We start from the raw sequence: 21799 nt of genomic DNA on the forward strand, positions 1-21799 counted from the left end.
CTATGCTAATTGTTCTACCAAATACTTCTTGATTGGTACTCATCTTCACTGCAAAATGGAAAGGGTTCTTAACAAGTTGATGAGGACACAGTTCTGCAAGGTTAAATTCATCTAATTTGGCTGATATTCTTGATTTCAATTTGAGGAAATTTAATTCTCAGCTTTCTTTGTATAACCACATCAGGAGATATTTAGCTCTATCTGCTGCATTATGATGCCGCCACTCTCAAGTAAAGAGATTTTACTGATGGCTTCAGTGAGAACAGGATTGCAGATACCTTGAAATTTCTGAATAACAGGGTCAGGTCAAGGAGGATGCTACAGAAGCATGAAATATAAACATGTTTTACACATTTTCTGCTAAATTGTGTTATATTTGGTGGTTCCTTGAGCCAGACCAGTGTTTGAAATTCTCCTAAACAAACCATTAATCATACAAGAAACTACAAAAAATGCAAAGTGTMGTATACACTAAAAACTAAGAACTCTGTACAATATTGCAAAGTGCTGTCTACATAGTCTTTGATCTGATAAAACTTCCAGGTACCCAAGTCGTAGAGGATGTTGTGTTATATGTTTCCTGATGGCCTCAGGACGTTAATGTCAGCATGGCTTGAGTAGAGGCTTTGGGATTTAGCTGTTCTGTCTTGCCATCTGCATGAACTGCTGAATGTATGTCATAGTTTGTAGAATACTTATATTGATAAATAGGAGAGTTTGCCCTGCCTATTAAAGTAAAATTTGGGGGATTGGGAAGGATGGGGTGGTGAAGGTATTTTGGAAACATGTTTGGAAATACACTACTTTAACAGTAACAACAGGAAAGGTACAAGTGGATTGCTTCTTCTCATGTTTAAGATAYGATTAAGAGGGTTTCATTTGTCTTTTGTAAGAAATAAGACCATTGGATGAAAATGGTCTGGTTGGTTGTTGCCTCCGTATAGGAGAGAAGAAAGACCTTTTTCAAAAGAAGTTGCAGAATCACAGTTTCTAACCTGTCCTCTGTGATAGACAAAAGAAACAGGAGTGATGGACACTTTTATATATAGATTTGCTTAAATACAAATGCCTGCTCTACTTACAAGAGCTGTAGAACCATATCAGAGAATCTTTGTAAAATGTAAATTCTAGTTCATGGAAAGTGAACATTTTTTTTTGTCTTTTCGTTTCTTTTTGCTTTTCTCACAGGTGCCAGGATGAGTGCCCCGTGGGGACATTTGGAGTACAGTGTGCCGAGACCTGCCAGTGCATGAATGGTGGGAAATGCTACCACATTAGTGGTGCATGTCTCTGTGAGCCAGGATATACAGGAGAGCACTGTGAAACAAGGCTCTGCCCTGAGGGAGTGTATGGTCTCAAGTGTGACAAAAAATGTCCTTGTCACTTGCCAAATACCTTCAGGTGAGTTTTAGACTCGTTAGCACAATCTTTCTACATTGCAACCAGCATGTGGTCCTGAAAAGAAATAATTCCTGTTGCTTCCTTGCAACCTAAAGCAGCTAAAGATTTCCGAAGAGTGTTTAGTATATTATACCCACACCAAAAAGAATCAACCCAAAAGAACTTCTGATTAAGACAAAGGCCTTTGTCTATATTTACCACATGAATAAATCTCTATATTATTCACAATATTAAGTCAGGAGACTTTATATCTCTTGTATTCTAGGGTGCCTTAAATCAGAAATAACTGAATTTGAAATCAGTGGATATATGTTCTTATGAGCCTGGCATCAGAAGAGAATTATTTTCTCTTTCTCTGTATATGCTTAAAAGAACTGGAGTATGTAATTSTTTTAATCAAAATTTCTGAAGGCTTCCCATTTATAACTATAAATTTCATTTTCATTTTAACTAATATTACAGAAAGCAGATCAAATCCAGTGGCTAGAAATACAATTAAAATAGTTTTCTAACTTGTCTTCGTTTTACAGTCTCTCTGTATTTAGGAAATAACAAGACATAATTTTAGAGTTTTCTACAGATTTAGTATTTATAGATTTCATAGCATTTTAATGTATTGTCATAAAAACCTCAAAAGCAGCTATTCTGAGGTGATTTTTGGCTGTGGAACAGGAATGTCAGTTAAGACAAGCTAACAGTTCTCATCACCACCCTTTTCTTATCTCAGAGCATACTTTTTATGAAATATCTCAGTCTTTGTGCATTTTCTTACATGTGATTTTGTTAGTCATAGTTTATTTAGATGAATGTGGTGAGCTTAGACCAAGTGTTTCTCTGTCAAAAACTCAAAGAAACACTTTACTATTAGAGAGTACCCTCGTACATTGTAGCTAAGGTGTACTTTTCCTCATAGATTAAACAGAAGCCCTGAGTCAGAATTTAAGAGAGATGTTAAAGTGCTCAGGCACATCTATGCAAGTATCTCAAGCTTCAGGCTTCCATGAAAAAAACTTTGTAGATTTTCTGTATTTTTCAAAATATCTTTTATTGACAAATGACGTGGAATTGAACTGATTTTTTTTCACTTTCCATTCAAATGTTTTGGCCATCGTGTGCTCACACTTCTGTTTATTATATTTACTTGAAATGTGTTTTGAAAAAATACTTTTTTTGATATAAAATCAAGCAATTTATTCTTTGGGCAGAACGTTCAAGAATAAATGGAATGATAATCCCAACCTAACTCTYAAATTATTCTTTTAGACCAAGTACTATTGTAGTATGAGTTATGGTTTAGTCGGTTTCCTGCAAATTTGTCTGCAGACTGTTGTCGAAGCTTTGTTTGACATGAATATATTACATGGTATAGTATTTCTGATATTTCAGGGATTACTTCTGATTCATGTTCAACACAGCTGTTACTTCATTTATACTGCTGGAAGACAGCTTGTGGTCAAATTAGATCACAAATGTTCGCGTGTAAACAGCAGCATATGGCCGGTCTTTTTTCTGAACATTTTCTCCTCTGCATGACAAAGYACAAGGGATTTAACAACATTTTAGGTAGGGTGGAAGAATTCTCATCTTTAAATGCATGGTAATGTGAGAAGAATACAAAAATTTTCAATACTTCACAGGTGTATTTTTCAAACATGTCAGAAAATGACTGAGACCACCAAATAAGAGAAAACAAATATTGTCTGGATGAAAACGTAGAGGAGGGATCTACCCTGCAGACAGGCTCCTTTATGCTTTGGAGAATCTCTTTGTGTCCAAGTATCTTCACCTGTGACAAAATATCAGTCAGCCAGGAGACAACTTAAAGATTTCAGGAAATGCCTTTGCCGTAAATTCTTACTATCAGGAAATGCTCATTTGTCATAAGTAATATTTGGGCTGAGGGATCTTCATCTTGTTAACCCCTTTAGCAGCATAACAATCAGGACAGTTAAAAGGGATTGCATTCCCTCCTGGGGGTCAAATCTAAGTGTCTACAGGTCTAGGATTCTGTTGGGACTTCTAGTGAATCAATATCATAAACTCATGTTTCATCTGGGCTTGTCCACTGCTTTACATATTCCCCTCAAAGAGGAATGTTTACAATACTAGAGATCTAGGTTTTCATGTGTTTTCCACCTGGATGCCGCCCTGTGCCCTGTGCTTTGGGTGTCCCTGCTGGAGCAGGGGGTTGGACTAAATTATCTCTAGAGGTCCCTTGCAACCTCATCCATTCTATGGTATTTCCCTTTGTTTGAAAGCTTCTTAAGAATAAAACTGGAATGAGTGTTTGCTGGCTGAGGCAAAGAGCCCAGAAAAGAAGCAGTGTTTTCCTCAGTGAGGAACAAGTAGCATTGTGAAGAGCTGGTGTGAGGACCATTTGCTGAGCAGATCTGTGTACCTCTGTCACTCAGATCTGTGTTTTAAGGAACTTAGAGTCACAGAGACTGGGCATTTTGACGTTCCAGTATGCAGGAGTGAGCAAAAAAGTCTTCTCTATCTGTCTCTGTCAGCACTGTGCTGTTATTTTCATACAAGAATATTCTTCAGCATCAGTGATTAATGGTTTCATCATTCCTTCTCTCAAGCAACACCTAACAATAATAAACTGGGAAGTATAAAGAGCAGGCTACACCTGCATTTTTAGCTAGCAGCACTAAGAAGGGTATGCATTATCCCTGTGTTCCAGCAAGTTCAGCAGTTTCAGGTTGATTCATGAGCAAAATTCAAGATGTCGTTCTTTTTATTAAAGTTAAAATAAAAACATAATGTCATTTTGGATGGTTTCAAAATTTCCCTTTTTCATGGGAACTTTGTATTGCATGAAGTGCTACAGAATTTATGTAGATATTGTACCTATATAAAGCTTTTGAAATCCTAAGTCCATTTAAATCTTCCTAATATATATTGTCCACTTCTCACAAATAATTGTGAGAAAAAAAAGACCAGGGATATGAACAAAAGGCCAGGATTGGAAGCAGATGTACCAGCAACATCTCTCAACTTCTCGTTATCTTAAGAGAATAAGATATTCTATCTTAATATATAAATCCTAGTGCCAATTAAGCTAACTGCATGAGGACCCATCAAAAAAGCTTCAAAAGTGCTCTAGCTTCCTACCTCTAATTACAAATCAGTGAATACTRATTTTGGTGTCAATCAATATATGTGCAAGTATGCCGTAGTAACACTCACTGGGGGGCACAGAATGTCAATGCCTCTGTCTGCCTCATAAGCAATGCTTGCTCCTGCACGTGATCTCCCCTTCTTATGACTAAATAAATAAATAATATTAAAAAAACAAACCTTGGGTTTATTTTTTTTTAAATGACATTATTTACAATTTTATCTTCCTGTTCATATTATAATGACTACTTTGTTGTGGGTTGTAAAGCCTTTTCATATTCCCTGGGTTGCTCCATTGGTAGAAAGCATAGGAATTGGACATCAAATGCCTCTGGATATATACAGGAAGAAATTAGGAGCCGGGGACAAGTCTAATTCTCCTAAYGTGCTTTCCAAATGTAGCATGAATTTTATGTAAGAATAAACAACACAGTTAAAAGCACTGTGTTTTGAACAATTTCTGTATATTACAAATGCCTCTGTTGCTGCTGTTTAGTTGGAAAGACTTTTCCTGTCATTTTTACATAAACCAGCGTAGTACAATTAAAAAGTTTTTAATATGACAAAAAAAGACCCTCAAATTCTTGTCATGTTGTAGTGCATGGGATGATCTATAGATAGCAAAAAGGATTTTTTTTAAAAAAAATATATTCTGTATCTTTCTAAATCAAATTTTGCTTGATCAGCAGTACATTGTCCATTGGTTGTATTTGGCAGTAAGAAATTCTTAATTTGACAAGAACAGTCCTGGAGTCCAGGAGCAGTTGCAGTTAATGTTGCATTGCCTTGTTGTGCTGGAAGTATTTCCAAGAATATCATTATTACTTATGCAGTATGAGCTTTTTGGAACTTTCAAATGGTCAGCACTTGATTTCATAAGCAGACCCCCAGAAAGAGTCAGCAAATTTTGCAAAATTAGCCTGTTGTCATGGGTCATTTAATGCGTCTGGACGAAGGCACATTTTTTGCMGCACACTTAAAGGAACTGCACTTCAATCCATGGCAGAAGATATCTTTAAACAGTCTTCCCATTGTAGATATATTGGATTTGGATATTAAGGCTTTCCTTTGGTGAGAATTAAACAAGTGCTTTGTCTGCCAGAGGGCTACAGAGTAGCYCATTGTGTCCGCTTTTCCAGCACATACATCTTTGCACAGCTGATGATGTCCATTTGTTAGGAGGCAACAGCTGGCCGGCTGGGTGCTCAGTGCAGCTGCTGTTCCAGGTAGGGACAGCTGGGCTGCCCCAGGTATGGCCAGCGTGGGGGAGATGCTCTCCAAAGTGTTGCCGGGCCTCGCGGTGAGCCTGACTTCCTCCTCACGTGGCTGATGCGGTGACGTTCCTGGAGAGATGCCACGTGGACCTTTCCTCAGCCAGAGTTTTCATGGAAAGAGCATGTGCTGTCATTTTTGGAAGGCGTGTTTCCTGGGCAATACACAGCTTTACTTCATTAGTGTGCAGAAAGAGAGATACTTTGAGAATAAAAAAATTCATCACTTTAGTAATTATGATAATTATTATTCATTTTACAGTCACTAGAACTGTGTTAAAGATAGGATTGCTTGCTTGCTTGTTTGTTTGAATCCAGCCAAGGAAGAGTAAACCATTTTCTCTTCCCCCGCAAAGACTTTATTTTATATGTTGCTACTCTTTCTCATATTAATTGGTATAAGCATATATGTATAGCCCTATGTTTTGTGTTTCAAGGAAAGGAAAATATTTCTGTACATTGTATGCTAGATCCTTTTTGCAGCTTTTCTATAACAGCATTGTGTTCTCTGGACAAAAAAAAAATGTATTGGTGTTGTGTTTAGCTATGAGTTACTTATCTTTTCATCCCCTCTTGGCAGCTGTCACCCAATGTCTGGGGAATGTTCCTGCAAGCGAGGCTGGTCTGGGCTCTACTGCAACGAGACGTGTTCACCAGGATTTTATGGCGAGTCTTGTCAGCAGATTTGCAGCTGCCAAAACGGTGCCGATTGTGACAGTGTGACTGGAAAATGCATCTGTGCCCCTGGATTTAAGGTAAATTAATCTCACTATCTTTTCTTTTTTCCTTTTTTTTTCCTTTTTTTGACTCCCCTGCCTCTAATTAAGTCCAAAGTTCTTCAAGATGCTGTGTGTCCTTTCTCTACTAAAATGAAGGAGAGCTGAGGATATGCACATTCCACTTCACAGAATCAGACAATGGTTGAGGTTGGAAGGGACCTCTAGAGATCATCCAGTCCAACCCCCCTTCAGGGACACCCAGGGCACGGGGCACAGGGCGGCATCCAGGTGGGTTGGGAAGATCTCCAGAGAAGGAGACTCCACAGCCTCCCTGGGCAGCCTGTGCCAGGGCTCTGGCACCCTCACTGCGAAGAAGTTCCTCCTCACCTGGAGATGGAGCTGCCTGTGTTTCTCAGATTGTGCCAATTACTGCTTGTCCTGTCACTGGCTACTACTGAGAAGAGTTTTTCCTCATTCTCTCCATATTCTCCCTCAAGTATTTTTACCTGTTGATCAGATCTCCTGTAAGTCTAGGCTAACCAGGCCCAGTTCACTCAGTCTTTCCTCATACAAGAGATGCTCCATTCCCTTAATAATCTTTGTCACTCAGCACTGGACCCTCTCKAGAAGCTCCACRTCCCTCTTRTMCTGGGGAGCCCAGAACTGYCCCCARTACTCCAGGTGCGGCCTCCCCAKWGCTGAGCAGAGGGGCAGRATCCCCTCCCTCCMCCTGCTGCCAACATCCTCCTGATGCAGCCAGGATCCCATTGGCCTTCTTGGCCACGAGGGCACTGCTGCCTCAYKGSTAACTTGGTGTCAACCAGGACTCCCAGGTCCCTCTCCGTRGAGSTGCTYTCCAGCAGGTCGACCCCTAATCTGTCCTGGTGCCTGGGGTTATTCCTGCCCAGGTGCAGGACCCTGCACTTGTCCTTGTTGAACCTCATGAGGTTCCTCTCTGCCCAACTCTCCAGCCTGTCCAGGTCCCTCTGGATGGCAGCACAGCCCCCCAGAGTGTCGGCCACTCCACCCAGCTTGGTGTCATCTGCAAACTTGCTCAGGCTGCACTCCATGTCCTCGTCCAGGTCATTGATGAAGAAATTGAGAAGCACCGGSCCCAGTACTGACCCCWGGGGGACACCACTGGCCACAGGCCTCCAACTRGACTCGGCCCCATTTATCATCACCCTCTGAGCTCTGCCATCCAGCTAGTTCTGAGTCCATCTCACTGTCCTCCTGTCCAGTGCACGCTTCTGGAGCTTTCCTATGAGGATGTTATGAGAGACAGTGTTGAAAGCCTTGCTGAAGTTAAGGTTTACTACATCCACTTGGTGTGCTGTAGCATAAGAAACAGAAAAGGCAAAATCTGTGTGTCAGTCCTGAAATAAAACTATTAAAAGTCTTTTTTCTTTTTTAATATTTTATAAGGGAGTAGTAAGACCAAACGCATGCTATAGAGATGTAAATAAAATGAGTAACTAGGAAACTTGTGTGTAGGTTTCAGTTATTATGGCATCAGTTCCTCTTACTCTATCAGGAGATGCCTTCGACAAAGATTTTTTTTTTTATAATTTAGTTCATGCTGTTAATTAGCTTTTAAGCACCTTTGCTGCTACCTATACATTGGATGCTAATAACATAACGCAGAAAACATTTGTAATACTACTCTTCCGTAAGCAGTGRGCACTGCTTAAAGCACTTCTACCATGTTGCATTTAAAGGGATTATTTTATGTGACTGTTATTTCCCCWTAAATTAGTATTTTATTTTAGATTTTGCTGTCATAAGTTGCTTCTTCATTAGTTAAAATTCTCCTCTTTGGGCTAACCAAGTGCTGTTAGATATGTGACATGTGCTTTCCTAGAACCTAACCTAAAACTAATGCTTACTGTAGTCTTAAAGAACATGAAGAGCTCTGCAAAAAGCTTTCCCTTAAATTCAGGATAATTTGATGGCAACTTAAGACAGTTGTGGGCTGTGGAGTTTCTGATATTTGTAGCACCTAAGTCAGTCTTCACAGTTTGTCAATCCAAGATGGAGATCATTTGTCAGTTATTGTTGCATTGTCTGAACCTCCAAAGAGCTTCTGGAATCTAATTTTGTATAATTCAGGGTGCTGACTGTGGTACTCCTTGTCTTCCGGGAACATATGGAGTAAATTGTTCTTCTGTGTGCAACTGCAAAAATGAAGCCATCTGTTCACCAGTGGATGGTTCTTGTACCTGCAAAGCAGGTAAGAATATTTTCAGATTAATTCCCCATTTCTATAATCATAAAGTCAAAGTGAGTTTGTAGTAGAGAAAAGAAACTTAAGAGAACCTTGAAGGCCGTGCCAGTAGCTGCTTTAGGCTTCTGCTGCTCAGAGAGGTGACAAATGGAAAAACATTTGCTCAGGGAAGAGCACATATACCTTGTTTTTGCTCTGTTCAACTTGCAGTAAGATGAATACCATGGCTGGGTGAATTACGAGTATTTACCTTCAGACAGGATGCCGCTTGGCTCTCGTGGAGGTGCCAGAAGTTGCTAAAAAGTGGCTACTGATATGCAGTTGATTTGATGGCAGCCTTCCCAGTGAAAACACCGCCTCGTTGCCTCTCAGTCAGCAGAGCCTCCAATCTCTCTGCCATTCTTGCCCGCCCTGGCATCACAGAGATGCAGTTTTCTACCTGCCAGTTTAACACCTGTGTTGTTACCTGTATGATTTTCATTGAATACATCCTTCTTTAATTCTGCAACATTTTTGTGACAAATTTGCATGCCTTCCTTCCCAGCCTTGCTGCTCTTTGTACTATGACCATCCACAGGGCTGTCTCATGTTTCCTTGAGACAATTTCTTCGTTTTCTGGTCTTATTCAGCCCCCTCAACTCTTCTGACTACCACCATCTCCCCAGCATTGGTTGTTGCTGTGTGCTCCACCTGAACCTTTATGTCCCTGTCCACCTTCTAGAAGCAAGTCCCAGCTAAGATGTTGGTAGGAACTTCACTAGCTTAGTCACCCTGCAGCACAGGTTCTGCCAAGATGCTTTCCCATGTAAAGATCTGTGAGTCCATGTGTTCAACCTTCACTATAATGCCAAACTCCACAGAAAGAAATGCTCTTGAAATATAAAGATTGAGAATCTGTTGTTTTCTTGTTGGTTTCTTTCCATGTGAAAGGTCAAAAGCATCTCCCAGCTGTGATGCTGGATTGCTGAGAGGAGAGAGGGCAGCGAACATTCATGAGCGAATCTTGTACCCAGGCTTTGTTATGAACAGACCCTTCACGCCCTCCAAAATACATTTAGTGAAAATACTCCTGTATTTTCTCTCCTGAGAGAGAAGTGATCAAGTTACCTTGACAAACAGGCACTGAATAAGCCAGGGATTTATAGTATTAAAGCAGTCTGGTAGCAACTGTGCAGGGTTTCCAGCTTCTCCTCCCATCAGTTGCAACAGAGCAGATGTAGCTCTGTTGAGCGTCTTTGCTCAGTAGCTAGACTGTGAAGAGAAAAATTGTTTTCGTGAGCCCTGTGTAACCCTTTCTGCTTCTACATCATGCAGATTTTAATCATACTAAGATGAAAAGGTACAGCAAATAGAAAAATGGATTTATTAAGCTAAAATCAAACATTCATCATATAAAAAACGCTGTTGAATCCAGACACTAAATCCAAAGCAATGACAAAAGGCCTCCCTGAAGTGCTAGAGATATTATCCACACATGGAAAATATCTCAGGTGTCTAGCACTTTGAAGGCTGAGTGGACACCACTGAGCCTGTGATAAAAATCTCATTAGTTAGATGAAATGAGGATATCTTCTGTTTTTTGTCTGTTACATATAACTACATGTCCTCCCCGCTTCACTTCCTCCTTCAGAAAACCCTACTTCTGCGTTTTGAATTAATAATCATATTACTGTTTAGTCTTTCTGATGCATTAGGAACAAGGCAGCACTTTAGCTCTGAAAAAAACAGGTTTGTGTGGGTGGGTTAGTGTATGGTAAGAGAATATTCCCCRTCTGTCATAGGTGCCTTCCAATTCTGTTATCCTTTGCCAAATTGCCTCTTTTTAACGATGCTTATATTATGGAAAGCTATTCAAGGAGAGGTAGAAGGAAGCTTATAAACCCTAGAAAATGTTTCATTTTTCTGCCTACAGCAATGTAGTGTTTTTTTCCTGAAGTGACCTCTAAATTCGGAATTTATCAACCCAGGGCACGAGGCAGATTCATTTCACTGCATGTGTTTTGGATATCCKATTGATTAGACTCAATGCAGAATTATTTTTCCCCTCACTTACTGTAAACAGAGTACAAAATTAGAAACTTGGCTTTTGTCATTGTTGATGATAACATATGACTCACTCGGTTTCTCTCAAGCCCAATAGATGATCAAATGTTTGTAAATCTATTTATGTTTCTGTCTATCCAGTACTCAAGCTGTGAATCATTTCTATCAGTCATAGTGGTGAATGCAGCTTTTTGAAAACATTTTCCATTATATTTCTCTGTCCTTGTAGAAATCTAGGTTATGTACTATTTCGCCTTGTGCATTCATTTTCTCTCTCTCTCTCTCTCTCTCTCTCTCTCTTTCTTTCTTGTATTATTTTTTGGCTGAGATTTCAATTATGACCATACTACTGACCTGTCTGCACTAAATACTCATGGAAGAATTATGAAAGCAGGAGCATTTCTCTAAGGATAGGGAAAATACCCCTATTTTTTTTCAGGCTATCCCTTAAAACTTTCAGGATAGTTAAGTGCTTCTCAGTGAAGTTTCAAGGTGCCTATGTTTTCCTTTCAGGTTTCCCATCAATTGCTTTCAAATATTGGCAGTCTTTTGCAATGTGTGTGCTGTGCACAGCTGTTACAAGATGCTGAAGGGCACCTTTGTATGAATTCAGACAAGCCTTCAGCTGTGGAGGATAATAGTAGTGTCCTGTAGTTAATGTTAGCCTGATATCATTGTGAATGTCTACGAGATTTTAAATGGGAGGTAAAGGAAAACCTGTCTGTAGTGAAGAATGGGAGGGGAGCTGATTAATTTGTCACTTTAATTGTTATTTTTGGCAGGCTGGCATGGTGTAGACTGCTCGATAAATTGCCCCAGTGGTACCTGGGGACTTGGCTGCAACTTGACTTGCCAGTGCCTCAACGGAGGGGCTTGCAATGCTCTGGATGGAACCTGTACCTGTGCCCCCGGCTGGAGAGGAGAAAAATGTGAACTCCCTTGCCAGGTAATATCATACATTTCACTGAGCGTTGCGTCACAGGGTCTGGAGCAAAGAGATGCCCGTGTGATTCGTCTGAGTTCATAGGAATGAGTCCTCTAAGGAGCCTTTCCCCTGACTGGTGTCAGCTCTTGGTGTTCAAGGTTTGTGGCATGCCCCAACGAATTTCCTGGGCTCCACTGTGCAATACACGGAAGCATGTAGGGAAAATAACCATCCCCGAAATGCCTACACRAAATGAAGTTGCACAGATGAGTACTTTTTTTTGTGCTTTTATCCTCAGAAGTTTGACCTTGGACATTTCACCAGCTACTTTAGAATGTGTTGAGAAACTTAGTACCAGTTTTTTCYCTCTCTTTCAGCAGAAATAAAATGCTATCCAAATTGCTTCCATGAAACTACTTTAAGTGGAACACATGGGTGAAAAATGTAGGAAAAATATTCCACGTGTATTTCATATATATATATATTTATGAATATATTTCATAAGTGAAAAATGAAATATTCTGTATGAAATGGGGGCCTTCCAGCACCCATCTCTTCTCATGATGACTTGAATTTTCTGAAAATATTTTATTGAACTTCATCTTTTAAAAAACTTCTGCCTTCTGACTGCAGCTTTTCCTCTCTTTCTTCCTTTCACATTTGCAAAACTATCCATACAGCAGGTTGTTGGATTAACATAATTAACCCAAATGGGTTGCCTGAATTGAACAYGAAGACTGTCAATTCCCCACCCCTGTCATATACAAGCTTTTGTACAAACACTGTTGAGTCATTACTTACAACATGGTAGGAGCAGCCACATTACATATGACTAAAGGCCACACTTTGGTTTTGCATAGAAATCTGATCTTTGACACTGCTCTCAGAATATTTGGAAGCAATCTTTTCCTGTTATGCTTTCAGTTTTTAGTTATGGTGTACACTGATACAGTTSATAATACATCAAATCATTCTGGAAAGCCAGTGAGAATACTACCACTGCCTGTTTATATAGTTTTTCCCACAAAAGCATGAAGGCATCTTCAACAGAAATCATATTTTTTAGGCAGGYTTGTTTATCGCTTAGTGTTTGATTTGGAAGAATGATGAAATCTTCAAACCCATTAGCTCTTCCTGAACTGGCATGTTAAAAGAGCAAGGTATTGTTTCATGGCATTTGTCTCACTCTTTTAATTCTAGTAAAACAATGGTCATAATACATTTCTATATCAAATACTTTAGTGTGCTTTTTCATGCATGTGTATGTGTTCACTCTCTTTCTCTAACCATAAGCTTTYACCTATTTTAAATGCATTTTTTGCCACAAAATTCCAGAAGCGCAAATAGAGAAGTAATTGAAATATGCTCTATGACATCTGCATTTTTTCTTCATTGAGCCAGAGTTGCTGGCAATTTCCTTAARTCAGCCTATTTCAATTTGTTTCAGTACATTTAGAAAATTAATATAAACGCCCAATCTCTAYTAATGTATTATTAATATTAATAGTCTATTACTGGCCAATTCATTGGACAAAATGTATGTATAGCTGACTATCAGCCTGTAATTATCTCTTTCTAGGGWTATAGTTAAGAGTTTCCTGTGTTTCCAAATTTGAGCAAATGCAAAGGAACTGGTTCATATATATATCTTTTTTGGGGGAGGGGATATTTAATGGCTTATTGAGACAAGTAGAAGACAAGTTAGTCTTGAGCAATGTATGATTTTATTCTACTTTACACTTGAAAAAGTGTGATTTGAATAGCCAAATATCATGGAGTTCTGTAAAAATGTAGGCATGAACCTCAAAGAGTAGCAGATGAATTTTGATACATGTTTTAATTTTAATTCATTTTTTAATGTGACTGTTACCATTTTTTTAGCCTTGAATTTAAGTGATTGTTCTATGTTGAATTTTAAGCCTTATGTGCTTTATTCTTTGTTTTCTTTGGTGTAGGTAGTCTCCAAAACATGATTATGTTCCCAGTTCTGGAGTTCCAAGGATTTTCTTTCAGCTCTGACCAGCCTGTTATAATTTCACTTCAGTGTTGCACTTTGTCTTCTTTTGAGAAAACAGTTTTAACAGTCATATTCTATGCAGCTCAAGTCCTTAGACTGATTTCATATAGTATAGTTCCTAAAATGTATGTGACAACTTGTACTAAGAGGTACAGAAATCAGATTCAATATTTAGATATATTTGAATGAATGAAATAAAATGTAGAATATTATAATTTACTAGAAGCCAGAARTGTATTGCTGAAAGTAAACTGGTTATGGATTCAGGAGAAATCAATGGTTGCTTTGTGGGGCAAGACTTTAACTCTCCATTTCCCATGTGGGCATTTTTGTTCCCCAGGATGGGACGTATGGCATGGACTGCGCTGAGCGCTGTGACTGCAGCCACGCGGATGGGTGTCATCCAACCACCGGCTACTGCCGCTGCCTGCCGGGATGGTCAGGTACAAAAGGGACTGTGRGGAAGGTTGATGAACATCATACTGTTCCCAGTATCATGGGAWTATATGTTCACTTTTGTTTGTAGGGTCTAAGAGGGGTAAATGGGGTTGGTAGGAGAAAAGCAGCAGTTCTGTGTCTCTTGCATCCCTTCACAGGCACCGCCACTATTCTTGTTAGGGTCTGGGAGTCTTAAAACTCAGGCGCTTCCACAAGATGATTCTTTATGAAAAATAGTAAATAACTGCAGATACACAGAGTCATGCTGGCAGTCTTGGTAAGGAAGAGTGTCTCATCCAGGAACTTAGGAAACTTTGMTCAGGCATTCAAAAAGATACTAACTCCTCCAGAAGCTGAGTTGTTAGCTTAGTTTCTCAGAAAATTTTGCAAAAAAAAAATTTTCTCTGCACATATTTTGTTCTATATGAAAAATGTTGTCTTATTCACCTCGCTTCTCTGACATATGTAACATGTTCATCAAAATTGTGTTGATGCTGGTTTTGAATGGTCATGTTGGTAGAAAGCAAGGTTAAAAAAGAGAACAATGCAGTTAAGCTAAGCAGAAGGGCAGGCTGTTAAAATAATGCTCTCCTTACCTGTAGAAGGTAGTTTTTCTTCCCTCAAGGATCTCTAAGCTCTAACTACTGGAAAAACATTTCCATCTTCACTAACTGTCATTTCTTCATCCTGTAAGTTATCTTTTGGTATATTCTGCACTTTGTATCTCACTACCCTACCATATTAYGGCTAGGGTATGGTTTCATGTCCCCAGTATTTATGGAACGATTCTGTTTGCCAGTGAAAAGTTGGCATGAAGAAGCGCACTTTAGATGAAACAAATATGTATCTGCTGTGGTAGGAAAGGAGTTTRTTTTGTTATTTTAGTTATAATCTAACAGTATTTATCATCTCACTCGCTGATAGGCTAACATTTTCAGAATTGACTTACCGTCCATGAAATTTTTTCCCCCCTCTGGTGCCTCAAGGCATATTAGATGAAGGTGAGCAGATAATCTGTAGCAAGTCATTAATTCAAAAAATTTAGTGAGCTTTGTGCTCACAAAAAGTTCGCCAAGAGATTATTGTGTCCTCAGATATAATCCCTTTTGATTTTTTCCTTAAGGTTTGACTTCTTTTAAATATATATATTTAAATGTTTTGTAGTGCCTGATCAGAGGCATTTTGCTCCAAGTGTTTGAATTTCAGATTGACTGATTGTAATTGGTCACAGCTCACATGGTGTTATTTCTACTCCCTGTTTGGGTGAACGTGACTTTTATGATTATGAGTGTGGGAAAAATCTGAGGAGGATACGAACATAGGCCGGAAAGTTTCCTGCTTTCCCTTGAAACACAACAACCATTTCTTGCCTGTGTAATTTGTTGTATATTCAGCTTTTGTTAGGTTCTTTGAAGCAGCCTGTCTCCCTGTTGTGACCCTATTCAGTGTGAAAGAGGGCTTCTACTGAAAGCAGTCACCTAACTGAGCTAGGAATTTGTTCATTTTATTCTCTTCCCACAAGGTGCAGCATGACTGAAACTCAGGCATTCAAATGTCCCTGGGAAATGACTGCCACAAGAGTGCAAATACAAATAAAAGCAATCTGAGTTAGCAACTTGAATTCTGAAAAATATACTATTTGCATTATCCCATCTTCTGTTGTTTCCAGAGACACTACTTCATCTGTTTATGTTATCTTGTTTTACTGCCTTCATAACTGTTTCCCTTATTTTCAGGTAGTCTCATAAGGGCTACTAATAAGATATTTAAAGGACTGAAACATCTCTCACGAGGAAAGTCAGATAGAGCTGGAACTCTTCAGTCTCCATGAAAGAAGGCAGGGGGAGGCAGGTGGATGTTACCAATATGTATCTGAAGGCAGGGTGAAAAGAGGATGAGGGCAGACTCTTTTCACAGTTGCCCAGCAGTAGAAAGGGAGGCAATGGGATGCCATGGGCATGAACTGAAATACAAGAAGTTCTATCTGAACATGAGAAAAATCTTCCTTTACCACGAAAGAGCACTGCCATAGGTTGTCCAGAGGGTTTGGGGAGTCTCCTTCCTTGGAGATATTCAAAACCCATCATGGGCAACATGCTCAAGGTGACCCTGCTAGAGCAGAGGGGCTGGACTGGATGATCTCCAGAGGACCCTTTCAGCATCAACCATTCTGTCAGTCTGTTTACATCTCCAAATTCTGTTTGAATCTACTCAAAATTTCCTAAGCTAGTAAACATATTGAATAAAAATACCCATGTGAAAATATGTGAAGATTTGATGATCTTGAGTAGCTTTGTTGCATAGTCAAGTGTTTGCAAGTTCTCTGAATACTGTTTAAAATAAGTCTTCTCTTCCAATAGTGAGACAAATCATCAGAAAAAACAATAGTATGTAAAWAAATTACACTAAAATATTTTTAAAGTAAAGTTCTGACAGCTTCTTAAAACAGAATAAAACATCTCTGCCCCAGCCAGTGTAGTGTACCTAAGATGTGACTGAGGACTTCAAATAAGCATTCATCTTGACTGTACTTTAACATAACTGAGGTAATGGAAAGGAAGGAGTGTTTTTTGCTTTTAATGGAAACTTGTTCTTTTCTTCATATTTAAAAAGGAAAAAGATTTCAGTAGAAAGAGCCTTAATGCATGATTATAGATAAACTTGAGTATTTGCCTCTGGACAGTGTCATCAGAACTGTGTGTGTATCGGAGACTAGTTTCAACACGTTGGTGATGTCTAGACACACAGTAAGACATAAACAGGATAGTTAACTTTTTGCCTAGTGTCTGGAAAAATCCTCCTCCCACACTTCACATGTCAGAGCAGTACCCACCAGGAATCTGTCCTTATTTATGTAGCGACTTATATTTGGAAGGATTTAAAAGGGAGAAAATACTCTAGAAACAGGTTCTCAAATAGCTGTACTGTAACATTACATTGCAAAGATAGCAGTAGACTGTAGGATTAACAAGGCTTATTGTAATCATGCTTGTACGCACAGTAGGTGAAGCAGGTGGAGAATTTGTGAAAGTAAAGGAAGGTATTATGGTATAATAATTGATGTTAGATTAGATTTGTTAAAGTAGTTATCTAACTTGCTTGGTTTTGGTGATTAATAGTRCTTTCTAAAATCAAAGGAAGAAACATATCTGACCTTGAGTCAGTCAAATGCTAATCTGACCCAAATGAAGGATTTCTAATGAACATTTAGAGGGGTACATTTGAGGAAGCCTAAGAATGTAAAATGTGAGTCTTGTTTTCTGACAAGAATGAGTTGATGAATCCATTACAAATTTCTCCAAATGTTTTGATGACACTGAAGTTTTATATATTTTCTAAAAAGATACTTTGAGTGTAATATTTTGTCTAGATCTAGTTGCCTTCACTTTCCCCAGGGAATTTCGTGAGGGGCATTGGTATGTTACTGTGCAGAAATAAATCGTGGGTGGAAATTTTTCCTGGGCTGGATGACACAGTTGTGCCGTTATTTGGGAGGAGCAAGGAACACACTGCCATGGGATCCTGACCTGGTGCAGCGCACACTCGCTCTGCAAGTGAAGAGGCTTAGGGCTTCTGAAGCAGGCAAGAGAGTTATAGTTGGGTAGCTTAAGGCAGCCTAGCTGACAGCTTACCTTTTGCTTTGGTGTCAAGATTCAGCTTTGAGMTGGATGAATTCAGCATTAAGTATCATATTGAGTATGCCAGTAAGATGCCATAGAGTTTAGTTTTTGAAGGATCTTTTTYCTTCTTTTTTGAATAAGCATGTTACTTTTTGCCCTTAGTTTATAAATCAAACTGCARATTCAGTTATTAACAATGTCATGAGTGATCATAAACCTCAATAAATAAYTAGAATTATTTATTTAAAAAATACATTGTTCTATTCTCTACATATTTGTATCTTTCATTCTATATATATAAAAAAAGTTTTGTTTGTAAGATTTCCATTAAAGATTTCTGTGTAATTTATACCAACAGTGCTCMCTATAGCACTGTAGAGCAGCTTTTAATTTTGCTTAGAGAAGTCAGAGTTAACAGTGGTGGCTTTTCCTGGCAATCTCACAATTCAAACATGTTCCAGGAGCTACATGACATGATGGTACAAATGAGAAAAATCCACCCACACTGAGGATGATGTTTGCCCCAAGACATTCTTCATCCTTTATCATTTTAGCTGTAATTTATAAATAGCTTTTCTTTATTTGGTATGCTTGCAATGGCTAAACAGTGGAAAACAGGAAGAAGCATTAGMGAATCATAAAGCAGAAGAAAAATGTAATAAACTTTTTTCTCCTGATAGATAGTTGTTTCCTTAGTGATAGTTAAGTCTCTTGTAGTAGTTTATACTGAAACTAACAGATGCCTAAAAAATTAGAAAATTTGTATTCTCACAAACCAAGATTTCCCATTAGGTCACTGTAAAAAAAGCCAAGGTTTTCCTTTGGACGTTTGGCTTATTAGTGGTAAAACATTACTCTGTGCTTTGTTGGACATCGTTTTGTTGGACCTTACAGTTCCTGCAGAAATGCCRTGTCGCACTAATACCACATTTGTGACTTTAAATATCAATGGAGAGGTTATATGATGCCGGGGATTACAAAATACCACTGGTCTGCTGTCTGTACCAAAACAACAGCTTTGTTTTATGGGAAAGACAGATGCAGCAGAGTGAGCCTGCATAACCCCAGCGTGCGGAGCAGCTCCGGGTGCTCCAGCCGGCGGGTTGGGTGTTGGTGGCCTTCGCTGTGCTGGCCACCTGCTGACGCTGGTCACGCTGTCCGGCCCCGGATGCATTGTTCCTGCAAGGAAATGCTGCATCTTCCTACGTGCTTCCAACGTGGTTTCCAAGAAGCACATTTGCTGATGAATTGTCCCCAAGAGACTCACCCTGGCCTGCCCCGTGTAAATAACTTGTGGTCTCCTGGGGACCTTGGACTAGAAGACTAGCTTTTAATGTGAAAATGCGGTAGTTTTCATGCTACATACAAGAAAAAAAGAAAAGAGTACTGTCATGAGTTTTCCTCAGCTTAATGCTGGAAAATGATCTGCCTCTGAACAGCACATGTGGTGCAATGCCCAGTGCATCCGAGTCGATCTCCTTGCAGTCCTAGGCTGACTGCTGGCATCTGAGATTTCCTTGTGCCGCCGCTGATTTCTGCCTATGCTTTGGGATTGTGAATGTTCAGTAGTGAAATCATGGACCCCGTGCCATGAGAAAATGCATATTTACTTCCTAAAACAAAGAAGACAAGTTCTGTTATTGCTTAGAAAGGGTGCTGGCCTGTCCCAGCATTGGATTCCAGTGTGTCTGCATCTCTGTTGCTATCCATTGTGATGAGTCTTTGTGATGGGGAGGGAAATATTCAGGACAACACTAAACTGGTAAATTGAGTATATCTGTTCTTTACCTGCCTAGAAGGCAAGAAAAGGAGCAGTATTATTTTCTTGTGATTCCCTAAAATGTCCTAGGTGAAAAGAAGAGTATTGCTGCACTGGATGACCGTGTACAGCAGCAAAACGATCTTTGGGAAGAGAACAGGGTTATCTCAGAAGTGATTTCTCCACTTGAAACGATAAGTACTGTAGGTTTTTCAAACTCTGACACAACACAGTTTTTGTATAGAAGTTTTTCTGTAGCTGGCTTCCTACCAAAGCTCCCAGGCAGAAGCACTTCTCCTCTTGTCCAGCTGCAATGAAGAAGCAATAGCCTGAGCTTGTGGATAAAAACTTGGATTCTTTCATTAACAACTTAGTTTGAGACATTTCTTCCTATTCTTCCGCCTCGCTCTAGCTTGAGAGTGAGGCCTCTTCTTGCCTTAAGGCAATGAGGCATTTCTAGGTAAGGCTTCTGAAGTTTGGCGCTGCTTTACTGGTCTGTCTTACCCATCTCACTGAGCCTTCCCCATCAACAGTCCCACCTTCCTTCAGCAGAAACACTCCAGTGTGTAYAAGAGCTCTCCTCAAGCAGTTGAATTTGAAGAGAGAGAACTTGGACCATAATGGAATTTTATCTTTGACTTCAATGAGTCCAAGATTTCCCCAAGTTTTGAGGGCCAGATCCTCTTCTTGTTTATGCTGTTACATGGGAAGTACAGCTATATAAAAATAGGCTGTAATTCTAAGACTGTGCTGGAAAGCTCCATGTGCCATGAAGACAAATTATATAACAAATATATGTTCTTTACAAGATAAATTAAATCATTACTCTCCAAAATTTGGATAAGTTTCTATCCTTCTAATGGAAACATAATGATGAAAAAAACAGTGCTTAGTCCAATAATAAATTTGCCTTGCAAGATTATAAGAAATAATTTGAAGATTTTTTTTCCCTTTTAAGTGGTAGAACAAATCAGCTTCCCGTTGAAGTGACTTGGATAGATCTTTGAGTCACAACATATTAAGTATATAGCGTAGGAAGTACGTAAACACTCTTTGAGTGTGGACAGAAACACTGGTATCCTTCGAGAATTATTGTGCTTCATTCATGCAATTACGGATGCTGGGAGAATGCTGATTTAGACGCGAGGCCCTTGGCATAAAGCACCGGTCATTAAATGCATGAGCATTTCTCCAGAGCAGCTTAGGCGAAGTTTATCATGCCCATTCAGGGATTGCCTAGCAACTCCGAGGCCTCAAAGAGCTTTTTGTCCCTGGCTCTGGCAAAAACACTTCCTCACCCATCTCCTTATCAGTATCAAAATCAACACGCAAACTTTCCAAAAGTAGTTCTATCACACAAGAAATCAGTGCTCACTTAAAATAGTGGCAATGATATGGCAGCGCGCCATTGGTGACGTTATGTTAAAGGCCAAGTCACATCTTCCTTTCCAAGTTTCTGTAAAAATATATATATACTATATATATATATATATTTTTTTTTTTTTTTGCTAATTTCTGGCTATTTTATAAAAGCATAGCTTTCCTTGCTGAAATTTAATATAAAGCATCTGGCTCTGTCAAATTCTTTTCGTGATTTTTTTTAATAGTTGTAATATTTTGAACATACTCTTTCACAAGAAAGCATACATATTTAATTTTTACAGCTATAAAATTTGAAACTGTTTTCCCTTTGTAAGTGTTTTTGGGCTTATCTAAATAAAAGAGGGTGAACACAATGTAGAACTATTTATATAAAGATACTCTGCCACTGAATCAATCTTGTCTTCCTGCTTTTTTGCAGTTCCTGACACGCTCATGCACACAGGTTCTAAGTGATAGTGCTTGTGATCAATAGCAGATTTAATAAAAACCTCTTACAGTGAAAATGATGTAATATTCAGCATGGTTTGAGTATATTAGATTGTCATAATAATTATGCAGTGATATTTAGGATGGACTTTCTGTAAGCAGGGAAATACCATTCTTCACCTGACTACCTCCTCATGAGGTAATGGAAAAAAAGAAAAGATTTTTTTTTTTTTTCCAGTTTCCTGTATAGAGGATTTTCCCTGATGGTTACCAGAGGAGCTTGCCCCACCCCACCCCACCCCCCTTTTTTTTTTTTGTTTTAATGATGTGGTTGGCCCTTTCAAGCATCGTGGTCCTAAGTTGCATGGGGCTCGTTGTCTTTTCTATGCCAGTACGTCCAGTATCACCCTTTGACACGGCACTGTCATAAAGCATCCTCTGTGCACAGAT

General features: G+C 39.1%; 1 protein-coding gene across 2 annotated transcripts in view; it reads left to right on the forward strand.

Annotated features, from left to right (window-relative positions):
- The window catches only part of MEGF10 (multiple EGF like domains 10), a 95117-nt gene that overhangs the window by 53427 nt on the left and 19891 nt on the right, over positions 1–21799 (forward strand). For both annotated transcript variants that reach the window (XM_026046572.1, XM_026046573.1), the window contains exons 9-13: positions 1189–1401; positions 6376–6550; positions 8624–8744; positions 11564–11727; positions 14064–14166. In XM_026046572.1, coding sequence (XP_025902357.1) covers positions 1189–1401; positions 6376–6550; positions 8624–8744; positions 11564–11727; positions 14064–14166 — 776 coding nt within the window. The remainder of the gene's footprint in view (positions 1–1188; positions 1402–6375; positions 6551–8623; positions 8745–11563; positions 11728–14063; positions 14167–21799) is intronic.

Source organism: Nothoprocta perdicaria, unplaced genomic scaffold (assembly GCF_003342845.1).
Source record: "Nothoprocta perdicaria isolate Ctin4 unplaced genomic scaffold, notPer1 scaffold_45, whole genome shotgun sequence".
NCBI classification, from domain to species: Eukaryota; Metazoa; Chordata; class Aves; order Tinamiformes; family Tinamidae; genus Nothoprocta; species Nothoprocta perdicaria.